Source organism: Petromyzon marinus, chromosome 13 (assembly GCF_048934315.1).
Source record: "Petromyzon marinus isolate PM22_M1 ecotype Great Lakes invasive population chromosome 13, UKy_Petmar_22M1.pri1.0, whole genome shotgun sequence".
NCBI classification, from domain to species: domain Eukaryota; kingdom Metazoa; phylum Chordata; class Hyperoartia; order Petromyzontiformes; family Petromyzontidae; genus Petromyzon; species Petromyzon marinus.
Window position 1 is genome coordinate 12,183,112 of NC_133679.1, and position 25,090 is coordinate 12,208,201.

At 47.0% G+C, this 25,090-nt stretch overlaps 1 protein-coding gene across 2 annotated transcripts; it reads left to right on the forward strand.

Annotated features, from left to right (window-relative positions):
• Window positions 1-1,133: 1,133 nt before the first annotated feature.
• On the forward strand, window positions 1,134-23,701 carry LOC116942030 (uncharacterized). Of its 2 annotated transcripts, none has more exons than XM_032953559.2 (9): window positions 1,134-1,710; window positions 6,115-6,240; window positions 10,715-10,848; window positions 12,428-12,545; window positions 13,356-13,426; window positions 14,997-15,072; window positions 18,586-18,648; window positions 19,048-19,117; window positions 21,711-23,701. In XM_032953559.2, exons 1-9 carry the CDS (start codon window positions 1,597-1,599, stop codon window positions 21,791-21,793), a joined length of 855 nt encoding a protein of 284 aa, XP_032809450.1. In that variant the 5' UTR covers window positions 1,134-1,596; the 3' UTR covers window positions 21,794-23,701. The 2 variants fall into 2 exon arrangements, with proteins under 2 accessions (XP_032809450.1, XP_032809449.1); XM_032953558.2 differs by lacking the exon at window positions 14,997-15,072 and adding an exon at window positions 16,041-16,116 and having other exon boundaries at window positions 1,136-1,710.
• Window positions 23,702-25,090: the final 1,389 nt, after the last annotated feature.

The following is a 25,090-nucleotide window of genomic DNA, read 5'->3' on the forward strand; positions in this document are numbered from 1 at the left end:
GGGAACGGGTCTTTGTGTATGCTTGTTTATGCATACATTCCTGGGCAGAGCAGTGGCGCTGTGGTTAGCGTATTGCGCTACGCATTTCGTATTTTTTCCGGATTATAAGACGCACGTTTTTTGTCCTGTATTTCGCCAGGGGATGCGACTTATACCGCTGGTAGGTGTGTGTTTTCAGACTTCTATACGTTTATTGACACAGGGAACACGTTTTGGATGCGTCTCATATCGGGTTACAAAGACGAGCGAACGTGAATTTGACCACACTGCCCCCTCATGCGCCGGCCCATCCTTAATAGGTGCTCGCAAACAGCAACTTTGTTTTGTTTACCAGAATCAGAATCTTTATTTACACGGAAGGAATCCGATGAGCTGCGAAACTCTTTTTCACACATGTCCAGTAATTGTCCACTTGCCATGGCGGAGAGAGGAACGCATGCATCAGATCACAAAGGGAAGTTCACAACATCATGGCCATCGTATAAATCGTGAAGACAAAGGGACTTGGGCAGGGCACGGCATGGCCGGAAGGGATGATGATCGATGGTCGAGACTATAGGCGGAGTGGCGGGCAACGGAGGGAAAGCACCCTAGGAATCACAACGATCGTGGAGATGTAGCGACTACATCATCTCGTGTGCAGGTCCTGGTTGGATCGTTACATTTTTGAGAGATGGAGACGGCTTGGCGTTGGGAAGTAGTGGGGGGGGGGGGGGGTTACTCCTTCATCCAGCAGTGGATTAATCACGGCTGATGATGACAATAATCGACAGCGCTTGCTTCAAGCGCGTAGAGTCACGGACCCAGGGACCAGCGGTCGCGATCCTCCCGAGCTGAGAATGTTCGACTCCAAACAAGGAGATGGAGCCACTGCGGGAGATGACGCCGATGAGGCTTTTTTTTTGGGGGGGGGGGGGGGGTCGAGCGCAGTGACTGCAACGCGGGGCACTCGCCACGCGAATATGCCCCGATTTGGCGTTAAAGCGCCGCTCGGAACACAAATGGGAGAGAGAGAGGGAGAGAAAAAATTCGGAGACACGGAGAGAGGTTCGCCACGCAACTTGTGTCTGCCCAGGGAGTGCCCCCCCCCCTCTCCTCTCCCCCACGAACCCCCCAGCCTGAGCCCGGGTACTTATCCCGGCTGCGGTCCCACCCCCACGTCCAGACACTCGCTCTGGAGTAGCCGGTGAAAAGCACCAAGCTCCTTCTCCTTCACCTCCTCTTCTTCTTCTTCCTGCACTTTTGCGTTCACGTCGTGCTCACCTCCCGTCCACGTGCACCCTCGGCACACGCCTTTAGTCAATAATTTCTCTCACCGCCCGGTTATCATCCGCCGTTGGTTTTCACATCTCGCCTTCTTAAGTTCTGTAACTCATCCTCCTCGGCTCTTCACCAGCCTCCTCCACTCATCACTATCTTTCACGCTCGTCATCCTTGACCCTCGATCCTCCTCCTCCACCACCACCACCGCCGCTTGACATCCCCTCCTCCTGTCGTCCACTTCGCCCCATCTTCGCTCTCACGCCGCACCTCGCCCCAAAAGCGAAGACGCGTCTCGTCGCCTCGTTCGACGCCACCGCCAAAGCACTCGCAGACATGGAGGCCATCAAGAAGAAGATGCAGATGCTGAAGATGGAGAAGGAGAACGCCATCGACCGCGCCGAGCAGGCGGAGGCGGACAGGAAGGTCGCCGAGGAGAAAGCCAAGCAGGTACCTGTGCGTGTACCTGTGCGCGCGTGTATACGTGTACCTGTGCGAGCGTGTATACGTGTACCTGTGCGCGCGTGTATACGTGTACCTGTGCGCGCGTGTATACGTGTACCTGTGCGTGTACCTGTGCGCGCGTGTATTCGTGTACCTGTGCGCGCGTGTATTCGTGTACCTGTGCGCGCGTGTATTCGTGTACCTGTGCGCGCGTGTATTCGTGTACCTGTGTACCTGTGCGCGTGTGAGCGGGAGTGTAGCGGTTAGCGCACTACAAACCCGGCCACCCGAGTTCGATTCGTGCTCGCAGCCAACATCGGCGACGATTATATATCAACCGGTCCAGGGTTTTCTCTAGGTCGACTCAGCCTTAAATGAGCGCGATGTATACACATCGGCACTGGGGAGGCAAAGGCGGCCGGGCGTGGCGCTGGCCTTAATAGGTGATCTCGAACAGCACTTACCTCGACAGTGTTACGTGGGTTACGCGGGGATCTTTGTCCTTGATTTCTTTGTCTCGGTCTTATCGTTGCACGTGTGCGTATTCATGCGTGCGTGTGCCACCTCGGTCACGGCTTGCGCCACTGGTATTCAGGCCTCCTCCTCTAAGTAACGATTGCGGCGTGTGAACAGCAGCACTCATGAGAAAAAGACCCCGGTCCGTTCCAAAACCCACTTGCCCCAACGGTCGTTGTATGCAGGATAACTCGTCTATTCACGTATCTGTGTGTGATCCTCAAATCTGGCCTTAATAGGCACTCGCTAACATCATCACTTCGCCCAACAGGCGACGAGCATGATGAATCGCTGATGATGTCTGCGCGTGCTGCCGACTGCTAATTGATTATCGGTTTGTCGTAATGGTCTTCAGCATCAGGAAGAGACAAACACGGTCGGGCTAGGATATTCCTGAAAACACGAACTGCAGCTCCTCTGCATTTGATCATAGATGCTGCTACGGTGCTTGCTACCTCACACGGGTGTATTCTCATTAAAAACCCAGGAGAACTCACTGTGTCTTAAGGAGAAAACGAATTTGGAGGATCCTGCGTGCGGGTGTTTGGCCAAATCTCAATTTAATATGAGAGTTTGAGTTCACGTGGAAGGAAATCAGAGTATCTGGAGAAAACCAAAGCTCCGCGCAAATAGATTCAATGTTCCATTACCGCGCTGCCATCTGCTGGACATCTCGGGCGTATCCAACCCTGACGTCGATTTTTATGTATCCAATTAAATGTGGTTCGGAATGTTCTTCATTGTTGTTGAAGGCAAGTGCTGAGGTTGTCTCTGTGTCAACTTTAGACTTTTAAAGTTGCTGTGAGTATATTTCACACACAAAATAACCGTCAAGAAGTTGCGAGAAGATACAATCAAAACATATTTTGTATCAGCCCACAATGTTTGGTGGAACACACATGTATGTGATTTATTGGTTTTTTTTTTTAATCCAGTCTTTTACTAGTATAACAAGAACATCCTTTTGACATTTCATGCTAAAGTCTTCCCCTATTCTTTCCACGAATAGACTTCATTTATCATTAACCCGACCAAGTTTCCCGAATGTTTCTTCAATTACCCGATTCTAAACTCAAAGAGCAGATGAACGGGAAGAGATCACACGAGTATCCTTAACCCCCATAGGATACGCACGATGCCATTTTTATGTCACGATTTGTATGACTTCGGCCAAAGGCCATAAGACCATAAGTCGTATTGTAGTTAATCATCAATACCATGACTCCCTGGTGTATTGAGGCCAGAGAGAGTCCTCAATTGACTCTTTGCGATGCTAATTTCTCAAGTTATTGCTGTGACTAACGGACGGATTCACAAACGGACAGTTGAAAGTTCTTACAAGAGGCGCAACGTATGTCCATTGGCATTTCGAAGTTCATCGTCAATATTGTCCATCCTAGGGATAGACTGCTGACTGGTTCTCGTTATGTGAATGGAATTTTTACCGATGCCCAAATGTTTGTTTCAGTATGAGGACACACTCTGACTTGTTTATATTGAGTGTGACAAGGCATGCAGTGTGTGCATGTGTTCAGTATTCTGTGCTTGAGTTATACTTCCTCTGTGCTGCATAGAATTAGTACCGTGAATGTCACGGGAAGCCTTTGCATAGTCTCAGATACTCTTTGTAGAGATTAACGATACCCCCATTTTTTGTGTGCATAATGTACAGTAATAATAATAATAGTCATTTATTTATGCAGGAAAGCCTCACTGAGTCCCAAGACTCGTTTTCAGGAGGGTGCTGCTTTGGCATGTTTCACAAAATCCTTTTTTTTCCAATGATTGGTTTGTGTGTGGGAGGAAATAGCACTCAAAGATACCACGCAAAAACACAGGTCCACTGACCCTGGCCACGTCGCAACCCACCAAAGCTTGCCTCCAAATTGGCGGTTCACGGACGCGGCATCTCTGTTACCACAGCCACACCATCATGCTGACGACAGGGGCCTCGGAGCGGCGCGAGCAATGTTCCACACACTCGACCAATATTTAACAAGGAACTTCGCACAACTGTAAAGGTAGGCGCCACTATTCTTGGTTCTTTCGGTAAAGTCACGTAGAAGGGAAACAATAAAAGAATAAAAATATAGAACAATAAAATTCTCACGACATTTCGACTGCAACACAAGCAGTCGAGACGTCGTGAGAATTTTATTGTTTTATATTTTTTATTATTTTATTGTTTCCCTTCTACGTGACTTTACCGAAAGAACCAAGAAAATAAATCCCTGCAGTCACGAAAGCTTTAAATCAAAATGTAGGCGCCACTGTTAACAAGAAGGACGGTGATGGTGGTGAATGAAGGAGGGAGATGGGCCGAAAAATTACTTGACACACAATGGACCCGACTGCCACTGTTGTGAGCAGAACGTGTATATTAAACTTCTTTCACACCATACATAGCCAACCGTGCTAATCGGAGGTGTGGAGGAAGGACAGCAAACTAAGTAGTTGTAAAGATTTTAGTTTTCAATCTAAATGATTTATAAGTGCTTCTGCCTCTTCGTGGACATGACATCGACTGCCACACACCGTCTAGAAATGAGGGGAGGTTAAGGGGACGGTGCGCTGCTGATGAGTGTGTGGAAATGCTGAAACGATTATGCGATAAAATGGATTGCTTAAAAATATAATATAATTGTTGAATCGATTATTCGGCATCCGTTTTTCAAATGGCTTCTGTCGAGCACAGTGCCTTCAAACCACTGCGAAATTCACCCTTACAGCGTGCCCATTTAGAGAGGTGATGACGACGGTGTCTTCAATTCCACTCAATTACGCGCTTAAAACATCCGGTTGAGTCCTGTGTGTGTGTGTAAAATATTTAGGTTAATTTCGTGAAAATTGATTTTAAAAAAAAATATCCATTCTTCAACTCGCTTAGTTGAAGAATAAATTGAGACAATTTCACTTTTTCTTTACGTTTGCAGTTGTGGTTGAGGGGTGGTAAAAGTCTTTATTGGTACCGATTTCTTCTTTTAATTTATTTCTTATTTACCCAATAAAGCCTCAACGGGTCCCAAGCCTCTTTTCAGGAGGGTCGTGCATTGGGATGCTCGGTTAATTGCTTATTGTGGATGGTGTTGAGCGTGTGCGAATGAACCAGAGTATCCGGAAACATCTACCATGCATACTATGAGAATAGCAGTCAAAATTCACACAGACAGGTTCACAAACACATCACTGTTCTGTTATATCTCAGCAACCTTGTAGCCGAACAGGTGTGTAAGTTACACTATTCTATGTGTTCCACCAACTCTTGCATCATCTAAAGCGTTGGTTTACGGAATTACCACCATACCAATAGACGCGAAATATATAATAAAATATGTTGTTAAATGAGGTCAGTTTATCGAACGTGAATTCACACTTGTCAGCAATATGGAGAACCTTGTACCATTTAAAATGTTGTCACCTCAAGTAGCACCAACTTCCTCTCTAACTTCCAGACTAGATGATGCAGGAGAAATCAAAGAAAGACATCTTCCCAAGTTCAAAATGACCAATACAACAGGCTACATCCATTACCTCCACATCCTCCTACCCTGTCTCTTTTCCTATCTTACTCCTTTCCCACTGGAACAGGTGGTTTTCCACTGGCTATTTGCCATGCCTAGCCAGAACCAAACCGTGATACTCTGGCCTCACAAGGCATCTGAATCTGGTTTGGGGCCAAGCAGGGCCAGGGGTGGAACTAATCACACATTCGTTGCATGTGACATCATGAAGCATGCCTTGGCTTCTGCAGTGAAAAAAAACCGGGACTTCCTGAGCCGCGCCGACCTGGCTTGGCACGGCTCGGTTGTATAGTGGAAAAGAGATATTTGTCACCTCCCGCCACTTCGCGTGCCCTCTTACCCCGCGCCCTCACGCCGTCCTCCCTCCCTGCAGATGGAGGACGAGATGCTGCAGCTGGAGAAGCGACTTCGTCTCACGGAGGACGAGCGCGACAAGGCTCAGGAGGAGGCGTTGACCCTGGAGGAGAAACTCCAGGAGGCCGACAGGAAGGCCACTGAGGTGCGGCCTGAGGGGGCGATGAGGGTGGGAGGAGGGAGGGCCCTGCCTCCGGCTTTAGGGGGCAGCAGTAAAGTCCACGGTGGCTTATTGTTTTAAGTATGAGGTGATGTGTGAAGATGGATTTTTATTCATGAAGTTGGGAAATGTTGATAATTTCGTAATTGCACCCGTGCTGGGCTCCTCACTTTGACCGGTTATCCTGAGAAGCTTGCACGAACTATATTCCCCCATCTGGTATAGACCCTATTACCCTGAACATGCCCAATGCCCTCAGGCGTAAGCTTGGTTAGTACTTGGATGGGAGGCTGCCTGGGAATGCCGAGTGTTTTGGGCTTGGGCTGTAAGGAGATGGCAGCACAGTAATGGATTTAATCCATCTGTCCTGGCTTTGCATGATATCCCCTAATAAGCGTGGTGGCTTTTCTTCAGGTGCTCCACCGTCCTCCCACACGGTGTAAAACACTCATCGACAAGTAATTGGCCAAATATTCGAATGGAGGACCCCCCTGAATAGTGAATTATGACTCAGTGCGCCTTTCCTGGATGAATAAATAACTTAATCGTTATTTGATTCGCCGTTATTGGCCATATTAATGATCACCACTAAAGCTTTGCCATCTCAGGTGACAGCAATTCCTGCTCTTGCATGAACTACAAGTGAAGCGATTTATATTTAGTCTGTAAGAAAAACACGCAGGGCCCACAAAGGGGTCGTGGGATTGGAAAGCGAATATTTTTCAATCGCTCAGACTCTCGAACCCAGACACGTTCGCCGACGATACAGTAGCTCAAGCATGCATGCTGGATTTTGTGTGTGTATGAAGAAACTACAAATGACAGTAATTACCGGATGAGGGTGCCGACTTCGGGGGGTGAGGGGTGAATGAGAGGGGAGCACGCGAGGGAGGTAGGGGGAGGGGGTGATGGAGGGTAAAGGGTGGGTGGGTGGTGTGCAGGAACCGGTTTGGATGAAGCGGGGTTAGGATTCAGGAGCGAGGGTGTTTATCAGACCGTGGCATCAGCCGCCTCCGGAGAACCCTTTTCATGTCCCTGCTGCAAAATGGCCATATTCAGACCACGTCGCTCGACGTGGAAGCTGCTGCAAGTGGCTTGGCCCGGTCGATTTAACTTTTCTACGATAGAATCAACAGGAGTGAAACCGCTTCCGCGGGCTGATGTGGTTAGTTCTTCAACGTCAAAAGTGAAAAGAATCAAGCCACAGATCTCTGCCCTCTGGTGCAGGGACACGCATGGGGTCTTGTCTGTCTGTCTGCCTGATTGCATGCCTATCTACCTGCCTTCCTGTCTATCTTTTCGCCTTCCTATCTGTCCGTCTGCCTGTCTGTCTGTGAACAATGACAACGAGCCTCTAGAGCATCCCACCAGTCACCGCATGTGCAGGAATGCCGACCAAAGCCTGACATTGTCTGCTTACAGAGAGAGAAAGATGCTCGCTCCACTGAGCAGGCGTAGTTGGGTTTACAGAATAATCACTTCCGTACTTGCCATCCGATGTTGCTTACACTTAATTTAAATAGAATAGCAGTTGCATTACAAGAATCTGGAGGGACAATGCCACATACCTAGAGATGTTCCCACGTTCCAACAAAGATTGTGAGTAGAGTTTGTGTATAATAATACTGTAGTAATAATGTAAATGTACAGTTCTTTGTCAAAACCACTGTCGGATGAAGGCTTCCCCACCCCATGCCAGTTATAAGGGTTGTATTATCATCATACTTCACCACGCTCGTCGGTACCGGGTTGGCGAAGGAGTGATGGGGGCCCCAGTACCAGTTCAAATATCGCACGCCGGCTTGGTTCAAATATCACATTCGCAGCCGTGGCCAGGAATCGAACTCAGATCATCACGTTGGATGCCTACCTTGTGCTTCGACCGCCCCCCCCCCACCCCCTGTTTTTGGGGGTATTACTTTTTGTCCACTTTTCACTTTTAGTGCCGCTCGCGCGCATAAATATTTGTGCCGTAATCCCGGCTGCGCCCCTGAATTAATAAACAACCGAGTCCGTTGCTGGGCCCTTTATAAGGGCATGCGTGGAGTGCAGGCAAGCGTTCGAGAGTTGCGCATTCAAGCTCAATGTTGCTTTACATTCCTTTTTTTTGGAAGGGGGGGGGGGCTAAAATTCCTCGCGAGACCTTCATGCGGGATAAGCGGCCCGCCTCCGATAAGTGAGCTTCTGTACGTGACACTCAACGTGGCGGTGTCTCCTGTGATGCGTTGTGAGATGGCGTGCACTGTGGATGAGACTCCAGAGAGACGCCCTCTTTGAGATTGAGATTTGTGTCGATCAGAGTTTGAGATGCGATGTAACAGTGAAATGCGATTTAAATGTTCCAGGAGATGCATGCATGTACACTTATACGTGTGTGTGTATGGATGTGTCAGCGGGGAACGGCAGAGTCGTGGTCAAGCACACTCTGCGCTCCGAACCCGGTCACCTGAGTTCGATTCCCACTCGGTTAACACAATTGATGATTTTCTGAACCAGTCCTGAGCCTCCCTTAGGTCGATTCAGCCTTAAATGTGTACACTACCTGGTGCTGTGTGTAAACATCAGCATTTGGAAGACAAAGGCGGCCGGGTGTGCTGCTGGCCATCTCATGCGCTGTGCTCGCCTTCATAGGTGCTTGCTAACAGCACTTGCCCCAAAAGTCTGTTCAGGGGGGATCTTTGCGTGAGTGAGTGTTTGTAACTGTGTGGTTGACTGAATGTGTTTAACACTCATCATCTGACTCACCTCCTGTTCCTTGCCTGTGGCAGTTGTGTTATTGTTCACGGTGATTGTGTATAAGATAGATACCTCGAGGCAAAAGGCACACAAGGCTTATAAGGCGTCGGGTCACTCATCAGCCATGCGTGCTCTCACCGATATACCTTATGAGATCAAATAGTTCCAGCGTTTGATTTTGCAAGATCTCAGGGTTGTGGACACATGACTTTGGAACAACACTAACCTGCGCGGTCCACGTGCCGCTTTTGCGCGCGCGTGCGCGTACGTGTGTGCAGGTGTGTAACGAACGGCATTTTCACTTTTGTCAATGCTTTGGCAGAGCCTTACTTAGGGTCAGAAAAATTTAGAAGACGAATAAAAACAACCAAACTTGGACCAAACTAAACACGCGAAGGAGCCTTGATCCACACGCACAGCATTTGGAAGCCTCTAAAATTACATGCTTTTTTTTTTAGGACATTGATCGATCAGCATCATTCATTTTAGGAGGTTCTCTTATCGAACAGTCTCATGGAAACCTGATGTTGTTCGGCTTTAATTTAAACACCGTCTCATACAGGTGTTTGAAGATGCAACAATGACTTATAATGAATATCGGACGTGTGTGTTGGTTAGGGTTATCGCGACGGTAGGAACAACACGCGGTCACGTGGAGAGGCCGCTGACTGGTTCTAGGGAGGTTCACGATGGCCATGTCAGAGAACCGCGATTAAACTCGCTTCCCAAGTCGACCACATTTGACGGCCCTCTGTCACGTCACCGATGGTTACACACACACACAAAAACCGTCCCCATCAAATAATACGTCTGGTTGTGTCACTTAATTCAGCTTAGCCGAACCTGAATATCCTGGAGGAGTGCCGTTCGCCGTCCGTGGCAATGCCTGGGTTGGAATCGTTGTTTTGGGAAGTGTGTCGACTCGTCAGCTAATATTTACCAAATGTGAACATTTGTTAAAACGAGAGGCTCGAATGAATCGTTACCAAATTTTGCAACAATCCATCGACTTGTGTTGCAAAGGGCGGACCGGTGAACGGTTAGTTGTGTCATTAGCGTACAGTGCTGTACGTGCCGAGCTACCTGTGGCCCGATCACCTGGAATATGCCCAAACTCGTCAGACCTCTGAAGCTAAGCAGGACATCGGCCTGGATAGTGCCAGGATGGGTGATCAGTGTGCGCACACAACATCGGCTCTTCAACGGGCTCGCAGCGCTACGTGGGTTACAGGGCATCCATCGCAGGGCAGTGATGCAAAACACATCGTTGCACCACCACCACCACGTGTAGCATGCTCCCTGCCTGTGCTAACCGCGTTGACCGGCGTGGTGAAACATTCATAATAAACGTTTTTGGGTTAGATCGCGTAAGTATAAATGTGTCGAAACCCTCCACCACCCGACACAGCCAATTAGTAAAGGGATTCGTCACGTAAACAAAACGCCAAGGTTTCGACACATTTATACTTATGCAACCTAACCTAAAAATCTTTATTATGAATAACATTGGTCGCGAAAGTCTACGTGTGGTGAAACATGTTCACATAACTGTAACTGCCGTGACCCAAGGGGCATGTGGGGTGGGACCCTCATCCAGCCAAGCTGATTGACAACAAAGGGCTGCTGCTGACTGACTACAGCGTTGGGAGGGAGACTCAACGTAGAAGACGGGCGGCCGTTGTTGTTGTTGTGGTGGTGGTGGCGCTTCGCGTCTGACTCGAAGGCCGAGGCGGAGCTGGCGGGGCTCAACCGGCAGAGCCAGCTCAAGGAGGAGGAGCTGGATCGCACCCAGGAGCGCCTCACCGTGGCGCTGCAGAAACTCGAAGAGGCCGAGAAGGCGTCCGACGAGAGCAACCGGTGAGCGTGCGGGGTCACGGGCCGGGGTCACGGGCCGGGCCAGGGGCCGGACTCACGCAGGGAGGAGGGCTTCAGGGGGCTGCAGCCTCGCTGGAGTGGCACCGCCACGCAGAAAACAATGAGCCGATCACAGTAACAGTGACCACGCAATCCTATTGACCGGTGCAGCAAGTTGGCTCGCATTCGCAATGCTGCGAGTTCAAGTTCTGGATGGGGGTAGAATGTGTACCAATTATGTGGTGGGCAAGTCAACAGTGCTGGTCCCCCTGCCCGCTGGTCCCCCTGCCCCCATCGTAGAAATGTAGAAATTCCACCACTGTCTCATTGGAGTTGGTTGGGTATCGCTTTGGCTTAACTTTACGGTAAATTATATACGTAACCTGCCAATTGAAACCACATCATTGCCGTGTGCATTACTACTAATTATGTGCCGAAATGAAAATAGTTTTGTTCACGTTAACTTTGACTAGCTTTCCAATTCGTAGAGAAACGGTGAATAACAATGGAGTACTGGGCATCGGGCAAGCAGTCAAGGGAAGGAATTTAATAAACAGAGCTCCCCCCCCCCCCCCCCCCGCTAAAAACTATAACAGCCCTAGACCCCCAACATACTTAATCTGGCCCTGGTCAAAAAGGGGATGTTTCAATTGTTTGTGAGAGAGGGGCCATAATTCAAAAGGCTCAAGGCTTATAAGGCATCGTGTGACTCAACAATCGTGCATGTTGCCACCAATCTTCCGTGTAGGATCCAATCTCTCTGCTGTTTGATTTCACAACAAGAGTTAAGGTTGCGGACACGAATTACTTTGGAACGCCAAGATCCCTTGTGAGCCTTCCTTCATCAAGTCGGTGGGCAACTCTTGCCTCAGTCGCTGGCCGTGAGCCACCGGGGAAATTCCACATTATCTGAGGGTGTTTTTTTCATGTGTAAATTACTTTGATCAATGTTTGCAACAACAAAAAAATGCGTGTTTTATGTTTATATCGTTTTAAACAAATGTTAATAGTAATAAAAAATTGTGTTACGTTCAACATTGAGACGAAAAAATGTATGGCCATTTTGTTCAAAGTCGACATTGTATCTTACGTGCTGCTTTTTCTATGATAAAATGTTCGTGACAAATTTAGTTAAAAAAACTAAAATTGTTTGAATGAAGACACAGACAAATATAATTAAATTTCGATTTAAAGCTTTCGTGACTGCAAGGATTCATCTTCTTTGGTTCTTTCGGTAAAGGCACGTAGAATGAGACTTTACCGAAAGAACCAAAGAAGATAATATAATTAAGTAGCAATATTAAAGACTGCAGTGACGAGAGAAAGACAAAAATCGTAATTGACTTTACAGTATATGTATATATAAATACGTACCGAGTTTACTGATTGGCTCACCTGACATTGACAGAGGGAAATCGCGTGCCCCTCGCACCCGACATTTAACAACTGCGGGTGGCCTACACGTCAGACTGCTTTAGACGGAAACACAAAATCCATAGACTAAAAAAATTATCTGTTTCTGACTGGACGAAGACTGTGACTGCCGAATAACCCTGACCACACACGGAACACTTACATGCAGGGGCATGAAGGTGATCGAGACGAAGTCACTGAAGGACGAGGAGAAGCTGGAGGTGCAAGAGGTGCAGCTGAAGGAGGCGAAGCACATCGCCGAGGAGGCCGACCGCAAGTATGAGGAGGTGAGACGACAATGACGACGCCGCTCACTGTTCCACGTCGCTTGCTGTTGCTCGCGCCCAGTGCTCCGTTCCAGCCGGGTCTGCCTCGGTCAGCGATCACGAACGTAGTTTCCGCACCCGGCCCACCGCATCCATTACACCTCTCGCTATGGCTGTGGCCGCTGCTCGTCGCGTGTCTACTCCGGGCGACCAGCGGCCCGGAAAATACTGAGCGAGAAATTCAGGCTCTGCGTACACCCTTCAGCGAGTGAAAGTAACGAGGCGAAAGTCACCGATCTACTCGGTGACCGGGGTATTGTGCTCCATCCTGGTCCGGGAGCTCCTACAAAAACAAAAAAACTTCTTGATGCACAATTAAATAACGCAATGTGCATCATTACCGGAACACTGACACCATTCCCCTGGATTCCTGCTTTGGTGAATATTCTGCCACGAAATATGACATGCTAACTGCAAATAATTTGACACGTTTTCTTGCCAAAGACAACCACCTACCCATCGTCAACCAAGGCATTAACAATGTCACCTCGCAGCCAACTCAAAGTCCCGATCCCCCTTCTGGGTTTGAATCTCACCCAGATCCGGAAGAACGCTGGCGAATAGAGTGGAACAACGCAGATGTCCAGGATAAACACATCATTCTTGACCCAAACATTGCACCTTCTGGCTTTGACGTTCCTCAAAGACACTGGCGTATATACATATCATATATCCATACATGTGTATGCAGAGTCATATGGTGTAAATACATAGAAACAAAGATGTGCGCTGCACGCGTATGCATTGAGAGCATTTGTCCTGGTGATGCAGGTCGCCCGTAAGTTGATCGTGCTGGAGAGCGACCTGGAGCGGGCGGAAGAGCGTGCCGACCACGCCGAAACGTAAGCCCTGAGCCACCGCAAAACCCCGAGGCTCTGACCCCCCCCCCCCCACCCAGAGAACCGTTGCTTTGTGAGGGTTCCTAACCCTATCACAGCCTCCCACCAGCCCAGGGCCCCCATTCAGGCTCCTGTTCTGAAAAGTGATCAGATGGCTCAAGGGTGCAAGGACTGTGCAGGCACCGCTGAGATCCTGAATTCAAATTTGGGTTTTGGCCACCACCGATTAAAACTTGGTTATCGTGTGTCACGAGTTATTTGTCTCAGCCAAGTCACACAGAGACTCGGGAGACAAATACATAGATCCCTCTATGTAGGCTGATGGGGTAAGTGCTTTGAGCGAGCACCTATGATTGCTAGCAAGGGATGTGAGGGTTGGTGTGGCCATCACCACGCCCGGCCGCCTTTGTCTCCTCAAGTTTACACACCACAACAGCCACAAAAAACTTGGCTATCAATTTCGTTTTCGCTAACCGATGCAGGTTGTAGCTCTGCCCCTAAATGTGGAAAAATAACCCATTAAGACGTTTCAGAAGTAGTTCTGTGGTTTACCCTTCCTTGGGCCATTTTCTTAACATGGGGCGATGCAACATTTTGGAATCATTCCGAATGGACAAACTCCTGATGCTGATGGCATTATGCGTTCGAAATTGATGATTTTTTTTAAATCAAAGATTTAAAATATATCAAATATATCAATTTGAAAAATATCAAATATATCAAAGATGTATTTTTAAATATTCTTGGTTCTTTGGAAAGGGGGATTTGAAAATTAAGAAACAATCCTCTGTTTTGGAAGTCTCTTACAGTGGTGCTTAGGACATTAATTTGCCCGAGAGTATTTTCTAACGTCCAAAAGTCGAACCTCTCACCAGTAACATTCCTTGTTTATTAATCAAATAACTCAGATTTATAAAAATGGGAAATGACTTCATCATCAACACGACGCCAACCCAGTCTGGGGGAGGCATTGCTGGCTGCTTTGGTTATTTATTAGCTGTGAGAGTGTAGTGACAAATTGAGCAAATATAAAAAAGGAGCTGCATTGGTACTGGTATCCGAGCACAAATCAACAAGAATAATCTCACCAAGTTCACGATCTACACTGCCTTACAACAGAAAAATATAAAGTAGGCTAACATTTGAAGCAACGGCCCTTCTTCAGTCTGTATATGTGTTTCTGTTGCAAGGCAGGGTTGATCATTATGAATGTGGTGAGTTTAACTGTATGTATTTTTGTGAGAATTTGAGCAATTGTTTGTCATGTGTGACTAACTCACCGCAGCGCGCACACCGTGCACGTCTAAACACCAACCTCCGCCCTTGTTTGTAACGTCACTGCGGACCCTGCTGTGCCACCATATACTTAACCGCCTATATTTACCGCACCTCAGCCCAAACGCATAATCTCACCGGCTCCCACCACCTCTACCTCTTCCACCGCGGTGGCATGTACGTGTGAGAGCGCGTGTGTGTGCGTGCGTGAGTGCGTGCGTCTGTTATGAAAATCGCGGTTTGGAAAAATGCCTGCATGTACCACCCCCACGCGCGACCCTGGACCCCACACTAACAGCCGCTCACGACGCCTGGAGGAGGAGCATCAAGTTGCCCTTGAGAGTGTCAAGTCGCTCTTGGTGACCGATGAGAAGGTAGAGAAACCTCGCGTCGGCGTGCACCTTCGCCTGGAACCTGGTCACCGCGTCCCCACCGAAAACATTTACCCCAAAAACTGACGACGATCAATCTCGGGCAGCAGCTCTTGAAGGCAAATGGCGAACTTTGTAAAACGTGCGCAGAACTCAACGTCGATGATCTAGATGGTCCGCTAAAAATGTCCGTCGGTCATCAAAATTGGAACTCACTCTCAAGGGCTGCTGATATATTGCGGGCGTTCGAGGGTGAGTGGACGTATATGCACCAATGGGCATTCGTTATAAAAAAGGTTTTGAGAACTGCACACAAGGAGTGCGGCAACTCCGAGCTTGCTAAAATCATCCCAAAAAAAGTGCACGGTTGTTGTTACGTTGGCGTCGATGTGCCCGCAACAGGTGCCATGCCGTCTTTTGGTTTAGGTTTAGCAATGTCTCGTTTTCAAAACTTTTCGACCACCCCTCCGTCCTCGCACCTCCCTTCCTCGTTAAGTGCGCAACCAAGCTGCAAGGACAGTCATGACGACCGCTGCTGCATGTGCCTGCCTGCTGCTACCCGCGCTGTGCCTACGCTACACGAACACCAAAGTGGAACTAACAGGCATTTTTAGAAAACCTGGATATTCAGTCCCAAATCACATCATTAATCACGTGTACAATTTCCTGCATTCTTGGGAGCTTTTGCCCGTGTGCTTTTATAGGCTGTGCACAGACATGGAGTTGCCTTCCCACGACCCCATTCCCCCCATCTCGCTCTCTTGCTTGCGGGCTGTTTATTTCACGGCATCTCCCTTGGCCCCCTTCCCGCCCTCTCCCATTCCTGTTTCCTCAACCCACCTCGCTCTTAACCCTTCCCTCCCCTTCCCTCCCCTCCCCCCATCATCCTTTCCTCTCCTCTTCTCTCCTCTCCCCTTCCCCATACCGAATCCCCCCCCCCCTCCTCCCGCCCATCATCTCCACCACAACAGCAAATGCTCGGCGCTTGAGGAGGACCTGAAAAACATGACCAACGACCTGAAATCCCTCATGGCACAGAACGAGGAGGTTAGAAGCGTGACCGTGGATCCTTTTGACGGGCCTGCCTGGTTCCCACATGCTGCCGATTTTGGGGGTTGTTTGTTTTATTGCTCTCATCTATATTTGAAACTCTTGCTTCGCCCACGGGGTTTCATGCAGCAGCGTTTGCCAAACTCCGGTGCTCAAAGTGACAATTATACATTGGTCTCTTTAAGCCCGTTCTTATAGCAAGAGGCTATCGCAAAGGCACTCCATTTAGGCCTTGTAAGCTTTTACCGAATATATCCATCTTGAGTCGACTGCAGAATTGGCTTGCAGCCAGTGACAAGTTGTGGACAGTGACCGGCCAATGAGTTCTGCGACGATGTGCCGGGTGCGGCAAATCTCTTCGCCTAGCGACGGCCTGGGTTTTCAAATTTTGCTGCCACTCTCCACAGGGGTGCGAGTTGTCGAACGCCGATCGATAGCGACGATCGCTACAAGCGGTGTAACGTGCGATCGAAGGTCGACAGGACTTTGGGAAGCGCTGTTGCACATGGCATCTTGAGATGTGGTGGCATTTAGACGCTACATACGGACGCACATGCACACATGCTGTATTGTCAACTGTCCAGTGTATAGTTTATGACAGCGAGGCAAACCCAACCTCTGGATAGCGTGGGTGGGCTCACTGTGAGGCATAAACACCAAATTGAACCCAACAGCCGCACGTTTTGCAACAGGAAGACTAAAAAAAAAATCTATTCTTAAATAAATGTTTCCTCCAGGATAAGCAAAGCTCAACAATTTACTAAAACTTGAACAATTTGCAGCTTATTACAAGAGCTCTCTCTTTGCTAGCGCTAATGAACAACATCACTTGGGAGGGTTTGTTTGAATGTAAAGTGTTTAAAATTCTAACTTTTAAAAGGCTGCTGACAAAAAAAAGGGCATTCACCAAAGGTCAGATTTATACACAAGCATAAAAAAATGTAACTCATTTAACAACACAAACAAAAACACTCCACAGAAGAGAAGTAGTGAGGTCCCAGTGAGACTTTCATTAGGAAAGAAATTCGTCAACATGATTCCAGAAAAAAAATTCACTCTGCATTTGGTCATTAAAATATATAATTGGTAACATAAACATGTTTCCATCGGCATGTCCTGTAACGTGATGGAATGATTGGAGTTAATTTCTCATTGCTTCTGCCAGGATTTTTTTTATTTTGCCTGCAGGATAGCTGGATAGCACTCAGCTACGGTTTTGAATTCCGTGCAAGGCATTTCAAGCGCATACATACGTTTAAATGTGCAACTCTATCTCCATTCATTATGTGAGTCATCTCAAATACAAATGCACCTTTGCATCACGGAGTACAATCTTGGGAGTTTCGTTATAAGCCGACGACAGATGACGGCACTTGGGGACACTTTTGAAGTTGGGTTGGGTCACGTTGAGCATGAAAGGCCTGGCCTTTAAAAGAGTATTGAGGGTGCACGGCAAATTACCTGACACGTCATAACTATTTGGGGGTGGGGTGGGGCACAGAGGATTGGTCAGCTGTCACCTTCCTCATAATACAAGTAAATCTACGAGTAACTGACCTAAATGTTGCCGACCCCCCGCCCCCCCCAGCCGTTAAGCAATGAGGAAAGAATAATAAAACGCACAACCCGTTACACACAGCGTTCCAGGCATAGCTGAGTGGTGCAGATAAAAGGTTAACGTAAATAAGACGGCAAGATTGCATCGGCTGCACGTCGCGCGTTCAACGCGGGGTTTATCCGGTAAACGTTTTGGAGTCGCAAAGCGCGTCCAGATAAGTTTTTAAAAAAAAATTAAAATTGCTTCCATCCACCCTAGAGCGTGGGGTAGTGTTCACCTCCGTTTTTGGTTCTCAGCCAGTGATTTACAAATTCAACTTTACTATGTACAAAATGTCCCAATATTAACCAGGCTCAAGGGCCACCAGGCAGCACTTTATCAGTCATAAAAAGAAAGACAAATAAAAGCCTTTGCATGAATCCCATACGCGCGGATTGTTACAGTTGTTAAGCCGACTACAGTTTGGGGCACACCAACCTTTTTGTTAAACAAGTGAGATCTGACCACAGCAGTGAGAGATCGTAGTCATCGTCGATCTGAAATTTCACCAGCTATCCGCGTGGGCTTTAGTAGGCACAGAATCCATCCAAGGGGGCAAAGACGTACAAGCACGGATTCTCCTCGCCTTGTTCAGCCTGCGTCTCTCTCAGACTACCACGGGGATATTTCAGACCAAACATGAGTGAAAATATCTCGCTCATTTGAGAAAAGAATGCCAAGCCCCTGACTTGTCATGAGCGTTCATATTCGCAGCTGTGCTATATGTATTACTTAGTTACTCAGGAGCTCCGCTGTTCCACCCGTACACTTATACATTCACCAGCACAAACAGGAATAGTATTTAGGGCTTCTGTAAGTGATGTATGCGGTGCTCATCTGTGTGTGCGCGTGTGTCTTTCCCTTCACAGTATTCCCAAAAAGAAGACAAGTTTGAGGAGGAGATAAAGGTCCTAAGCGAGAAGCTGAAGGAGGCCAGTATTTAATTTGTAAACAGAATGACTGTTGTTTTCTGATAATTGTCTGGTTGAATCAAAGTGCGTTTCGAGGAGGTGCGCATGACAAAACAACTGCTTGAGACACAGAAGAGCAAAACCTGTTGGTGTAACAATGAGGCTTCCAAATGCTTTTGACACAATCCAAAGTTACAACACGACCAAAAACCACACTGTTTAAGAAGTCGTGTCTGAAAGATTCCAAAGTGCGTCGCGTGAGATGCCTCGCCTGTGCCACTTGATCCGAGTTTGGTTCAGTTTGGTCGGTCACCGTTGTGTTTGTTTGTCATCGCCTTGTTTGTCATCGCCGATTTTTGGAGTTGCGAACCAGTAACCGGAGTCTAACCCGTCTCGTGCACCATGCTGTGCTCGGCGCAGGTGGAGCAACGGGCGGAGTATGCGGAGCGGACAGTTGTGAAATTGGAGAACAGCATTGATGACCTGGAGGGTGAGTGTGGGGAACTTTTAGATGGGCAATGACTTTTTTTTGGTCGGTGGAATCATCACGACTCAAAGGTGTCCACAGTCCACGCGCAAACAATGGGTGGTGAAGCTGATCATTTGTGCAGCTGATGAATGACACTGGGACCTAATTTGTCGGCATGCCTACCACTGCACCACCTGGAGGTAGCTTTCAACAAACTATTTGGTGATACTGCATTGGTAGTGGTGCACAAGCAGCATATAACAAAACAACTGAACACCAATGCCCTAAAAGGAAAAAAATGTATAACAGGAGACGTTTTGGGCAACGGCCCTTCTCAACATCACATAGAGAGGCCTGAAAGGTAGAGTGACTCTTTGCAGTTTCCCTGAGAAAACACACCCAAGGTTCTTCCCGCTGCTGAAGCTTGAGGTCGACTTAATCTACCTCTCTGGCTCCTCTATGTGCTATAAAGAACGGCCAGTGCCCGGAATGTGGTTATTTAATTAGACGGTGAACAATACGCCTAAAGTCTGCTACGACCATACACTATAATTTGAGTGGTTAGACTTTTTTTTAAGGTGGTTGAGGGTAACGAAAGGAGCTGCTTGTGGTGTCCCAACATCTTTCGTCAGTAGATACCAAATAGTACAGTGTTGGGTTAAAGTTTCACCCTGCTCAGAGCAGCATGGGGCAGTACTCGTATCCTTTGGTGGAGAGTGATCAGTGTATGTTTGTATGTTAAACTTCTTTTGCACCATACGTAGCCAACCGTGGAAATCAGAGGTGGAAATTCCCCGGTTTTTCTTTAGGTAATTTACTGTTGGCTTCCCACAAAGTGGTGCTTATTGGTATAGAGTACTTTATAGGTACAGTACATTCAAAATAATAATAATATCCCACCAGAAGCTTAAACGCTGGGAAGAGGCTTGGGTGTGTTGTTTTCCGGGGAAACTGCAAATTATGACACACGAGCGTCCGGCTTTGTGTGAACATTCAAAACGGAAACCCGTTTCCGAAAAGCAAAAAAAAATATCTGGCAAGCCCCTCGGTGGAGTGGATTAGGTTGCAAGTTCTGACAGCGCCCATACTTAAAATATTGCACGAAGCTGTGCTCCTACCAGTGAGAAAAAAACCGCCAGGCATGTTCATTTGACCCGTAGTCGAACGCTAGACTATTTTTTTTTCTTTACGCTTGCTTCATATTAAATAAGCGCCAATGCGAATATCCATTTGTTATTGTGCATTTGACTCGACACTCTATCGAGTGATCTAGACTTTATTTGGATGAGGCGGAAACAATGGCACGCACCTTCTGACGTGAAACATTTTTCTGGAAATGGACTGCGGCCACGGCTGAGTCTGTGAAGCATTCCAGCCAGATAACTCAAACAGTTGAGCGGAGGTCGGTGGGCAGACAGGAACGCAGTCAGGCGCGACTGCTCACTCCCCTATGTCGTTGGCAGGGAGACTCAAAGAAAAATGGTTGCCAGTGAACCGATCCACACATTTCATAAACATGTATGGTCCCTGCACCACTCCTAAGAGGGTGGTGGACCAGTCACGTTGACACTCGAGGTCAGAGAGTCAAATGAGCAAACCGCAGCGTTTTCAAGTCCTGTCGTAGACAAGGGGCTGAGAAACGTTGCAACATTCCAACTAAACGTACGGCGGTTTAATTTGCGTGCCATTTCCTGCACGTTTCTGTTGTCCTTGGGCTCTGTGAAGTACACATGTGCCAGCAGAAGCACTGAACGGTGTGCCTATCTACTGCAGGGTTATTGTTTTTTTTGCTGTTGTGCTATATAGATCTCTGATGTGTTTTCAGTTGCTCCACGTGTCGTTTTGGCAACAATATCCAACATTCCTCTCCGCATGCTGGGAGCTTTTACATTATGAGACCTCCTTTGCCAGTAACAAGATATAGAAATAGGTTTTACCCTTTTAACTGGCACAAAAACTGACACCTTTATTCAAGGCATCATGTTTGCATGATGCCTTGAATTTGCATTTTGACTGCTTGTGTTGTGGTTATTGCAAACATGATGCCTTGAATAAAGGTGTCAGTTTTTGTGCCAGTTAAAAGGGTAAAACCTATTCCTATATCTTGTTATTGGCAAAGGAGGTCTCATAATGTAAATGCTCACCCCGAGCCCTCAATACTCTGATAGTGCGCTGTTTTTGAGTTGTACGCCTTTTGGCGTCTTCTGGTCCAACACCAATGGAGACTATGCTCTAAGAAAAGCCGTCTCGGGTGTGGACCAATTAAATTCAAGGACAGTGCATATTATTATCAGAGTTGTCTTTTTTATTTGCATTTTGACTGCTTGTGTTGTGGTTATTGCAAACATGATGCCTTGAATAAAGGTGTCAGTTTTTGTGCCAGTAAAAATGGTAAAACTTATTCCTATGCTGGGAGCTTTTTCGGCGAAAAGAATTGAGTGCCTAACTTTGTCCCTCGATTGTGTAAATGAGCTGCACAATTCATTTACTTAAAGAGACTCTGAGCAAGTGGAGTAAAAATGTTGGACATACTGCCAAAACAATGTGGTACTAAACTCGAAAATGCACCGGAGAGTGGTGTACCTATCTCCTAACCTTCATGCCCTGTCAACAGAGCAACTGGCCAGAGCCAAGGAGGAGAACCTGGGAATCAACCAGGTGCTGGACCAGACCCTGCTGGAGCTGAACAACATGTGAACGCGCGCCCACTGTCGCCGTCCCCTCATCCCCGCGTGGCTCCACACACACCACACACGGCAGTGCACGTGTTCGGCAGCCCTGGGGGGCCACGGGGCAACACGCATCGCACCTCAAAGCAGTGTTATTGGCAACTGTGGCTACTTGCTGGCTGGCCTCGGTTGGCCAGCGGTGGTGGACTGTAGCTAGGGTCAGCTGGCTGGATAACAATCATGAAACAAATCTCCCTCAAGCAATTCAATGAAATGTCATGATTGGAGGTCCCCATTCGTGTTGAAATCACCGCATTTTTAAGATTATAAAACACTCCGGAAAGTAAGACAGACCCCTCCCCGCTCCAAACTTGTGCCAGGTGTCATTAAAGTAAAACAAATATGGTCACACACTCACCTACTGTTGTGTCTTGACCCTCCAGAGCAACCCTGCACTCACTCCTCAATCATACCAGAGGCAGAGAAGCTTCAACATGAACGAGTGCTTTACTGAACGACTCCAGGAAGTGGCCCCAGATTATAAGATGCACTTACAACTTTTGTCTTAAATTAAAGGGCAAACGGTGTCTAGTAATGTGGAGCATATGGTAAAAAAAAATCTCATATCAGTTCACTTGCATTGTTTCTCTTTATTCTGTGTTTTTATTAGCATAGAACTTTTTTTATATAATTTGCATACACGCTGACGTCCTCCTGTATGGCAGCACCATACAGGAGGACGTCTAGGATAAAAAGAAAATTGTCTGGAACTGGGAATTACTCTCCCAGAAGCGGACGGGCTATAGCCCGAGAGTTGGAAGTGGGCCATGAGTTGGCTGTCGGGTTGTACCGACCTGTCAGTATTGTCGTGGCATGAGGTCAAAAGATAGTAAAATAGTGGATCATTAATTATCATGCATAAATCATTGCATTTAAAAATTTTGACATGATGTTCATTGATTGCTCATCATATATCTAATATTGAAGGATAGGCATGCAATGATCCATCAATTACAACCGTTATGCTTAACATATTGTATTGAAGTGTTTGTAAAAAAAAACATTGACGATGTATGCAATTTATACGCAATTTTTAACATTGAGACTACACAAGAGTACAAATGAGATAAAAAAAAAACGAATTCCTGAATTACTCAGAATCATGACAGTTAATAAAATTATATGGGAGGTGGGCGACCTGTTACAGATTTGGCAAGTGTCCTCTACATAGTGCCCGATTGGTTTGTCCAAATTCCACAGTTCTATTTCTGTCGCCAGCAAACCATTTCCGCAACGTTTAATATTAACAGTACGTTAACGGTGTTAAACACCACACATGTTATAACAATCACCTGCCTAAGGGCAATGAATTTAAAAATATATATATTTGATATGATCCTAACTTTTGTTCCAAAATCACCAACATTGCTCATAGCCCTTACCCGTTGTTAGCGTCATCAAAATGTAAAACTATTTTGAGTTGCGATGCTTTCACCCGCACAATCCTTTAGACACAACACAGTTGCCTCTTTTGCCTTTTCCCCACAATCATCGAGATGCAACGTACAGTTCACCGTCTTGCCTGCGAAACGGCTCAACCAGAACGCTCTGAATCAACAGACTGCAGCGTGCCACGTGATGGTCACCCCCATGAAGGTTCCTTTAGTTGAATGGAAGGCATGCGCGCGTTACATTGAATTCACAGCTGTTTCGAGTTCAACCGGTGTTGATGTGCACTGACACAATCGTATGCATCCGCACATGCAATCTGCGTAACTGCAGCAGTCAGGTATTTGGATTATGCAATAATATAAAGTCACCTGAATATCACAATGTATTGTGCATTCACATATTGTAGCCTCGGATGTGTTCTTTGGTGTTGTCAATGCAAACGTGTTTTAAGATTAAAAGAAGTCTGCATGAGCAACACATGAAAGCATTAGATCAGCAATTATTTTGTTTTGCGAGGTTTTTTTGTACACGGGAGTTACTATTTTACCGAGCCCGATACGTACGTAAATTGGCAACTGCTTAGAGATAGACCTGTGGCGAGATGTGAACTGCCTCGCCTGGTATACATAAGGTCGTGGGTTCGTTCCCAACCCTGACGCCTGTATATCTGCAGTTTGCATGTTCTCTCTGCAGTCGCGTGGATTTTTCTCCAGGTCCCCCGGGCTTTCTCTCCACATTTAGAAACATGCATTTGGACTTGTCATTGTCTGCGAAACATTGCCGCGCGATAAGCCATTTCGTTGAACTATCATTTTGTGGCCAGGTCGCTTCTGAAAAAGACAAATATATCTCAGTGGGCCTTAAATAAATAAAAGGTTTAGTTAAAAAGAAACCCAGTATGGTAACAATTTTCTCACGAACCATGTGCCAATATGCACTGCATGTCCGGAACATTGCTTGTGCAGGGATTTGCAGTTCAAAGAAAACGCCGAACCTGCCCAAACATAAACCTTGGAAGCATCCCACCGTAGTATGATGCACAACCAGATTAGTCATTCAATGGATTTAACATCCCTATAGATTATTACTATGTGTACAATTGTTGCACGGCGCGTGCCAGGTGTGGGTAATTATGCAGGTGTTTTCCTGGATGCAGTGGCCTGAACATCGATTACAGCCAAACTGCAGATTACGAAGGATTACGTTAAAGGGGCCTCACCCAGAGATTCCAGCTGTCATTTGCGGCTCGTTGAGTCAATGGTTAATTTCATTTTAAGTTCACAATACATGCGTCGAATCATGTAAGGAATGTTTTATTAGAATATATTGAATAGAATGGGTTCAAGTGACCCAGGGACTCGAGGCCCCGACACGCGCCTCAATATTTAAAATAATAATCAATTATTGAAACAATTCATTGCATTGCACCATAACTGTCATGGCTAGCGCGTCATTTCATAGGCTTTCGCAAGCAACATTTTTGAGGTCAGTGTCGCTCTTGGGTTCTCGACACCAGTGTCCTGCCGTCATCCGGTCCGATTTGCCCATCTCGATGGAATGCGTTTGACATTGTTTGTTGACCGACGGATGAGATAATCAGGTCCCGTATTGAGAAGCGGCAGCCAAGAAGTAGCTCTCAGTCCAGTTTCCGAGTGCCTCTATATGCAGCAGCATGTACTTTGCTCTGGCTCAGCCAATAATCACCAACATAAAATTATGGCAGGTCAATGTGAAGTCCATCTTGTTTTGTAAAAAAAACAACCGACCGATGACCAAAAAAATACTTTTAAACGTTATAAGGCTGTATTATCTCAATTCTAAGAAAGTTAAAAAACCGGTACACAAAAAAATATTATCGTACATTAAGCTTTCC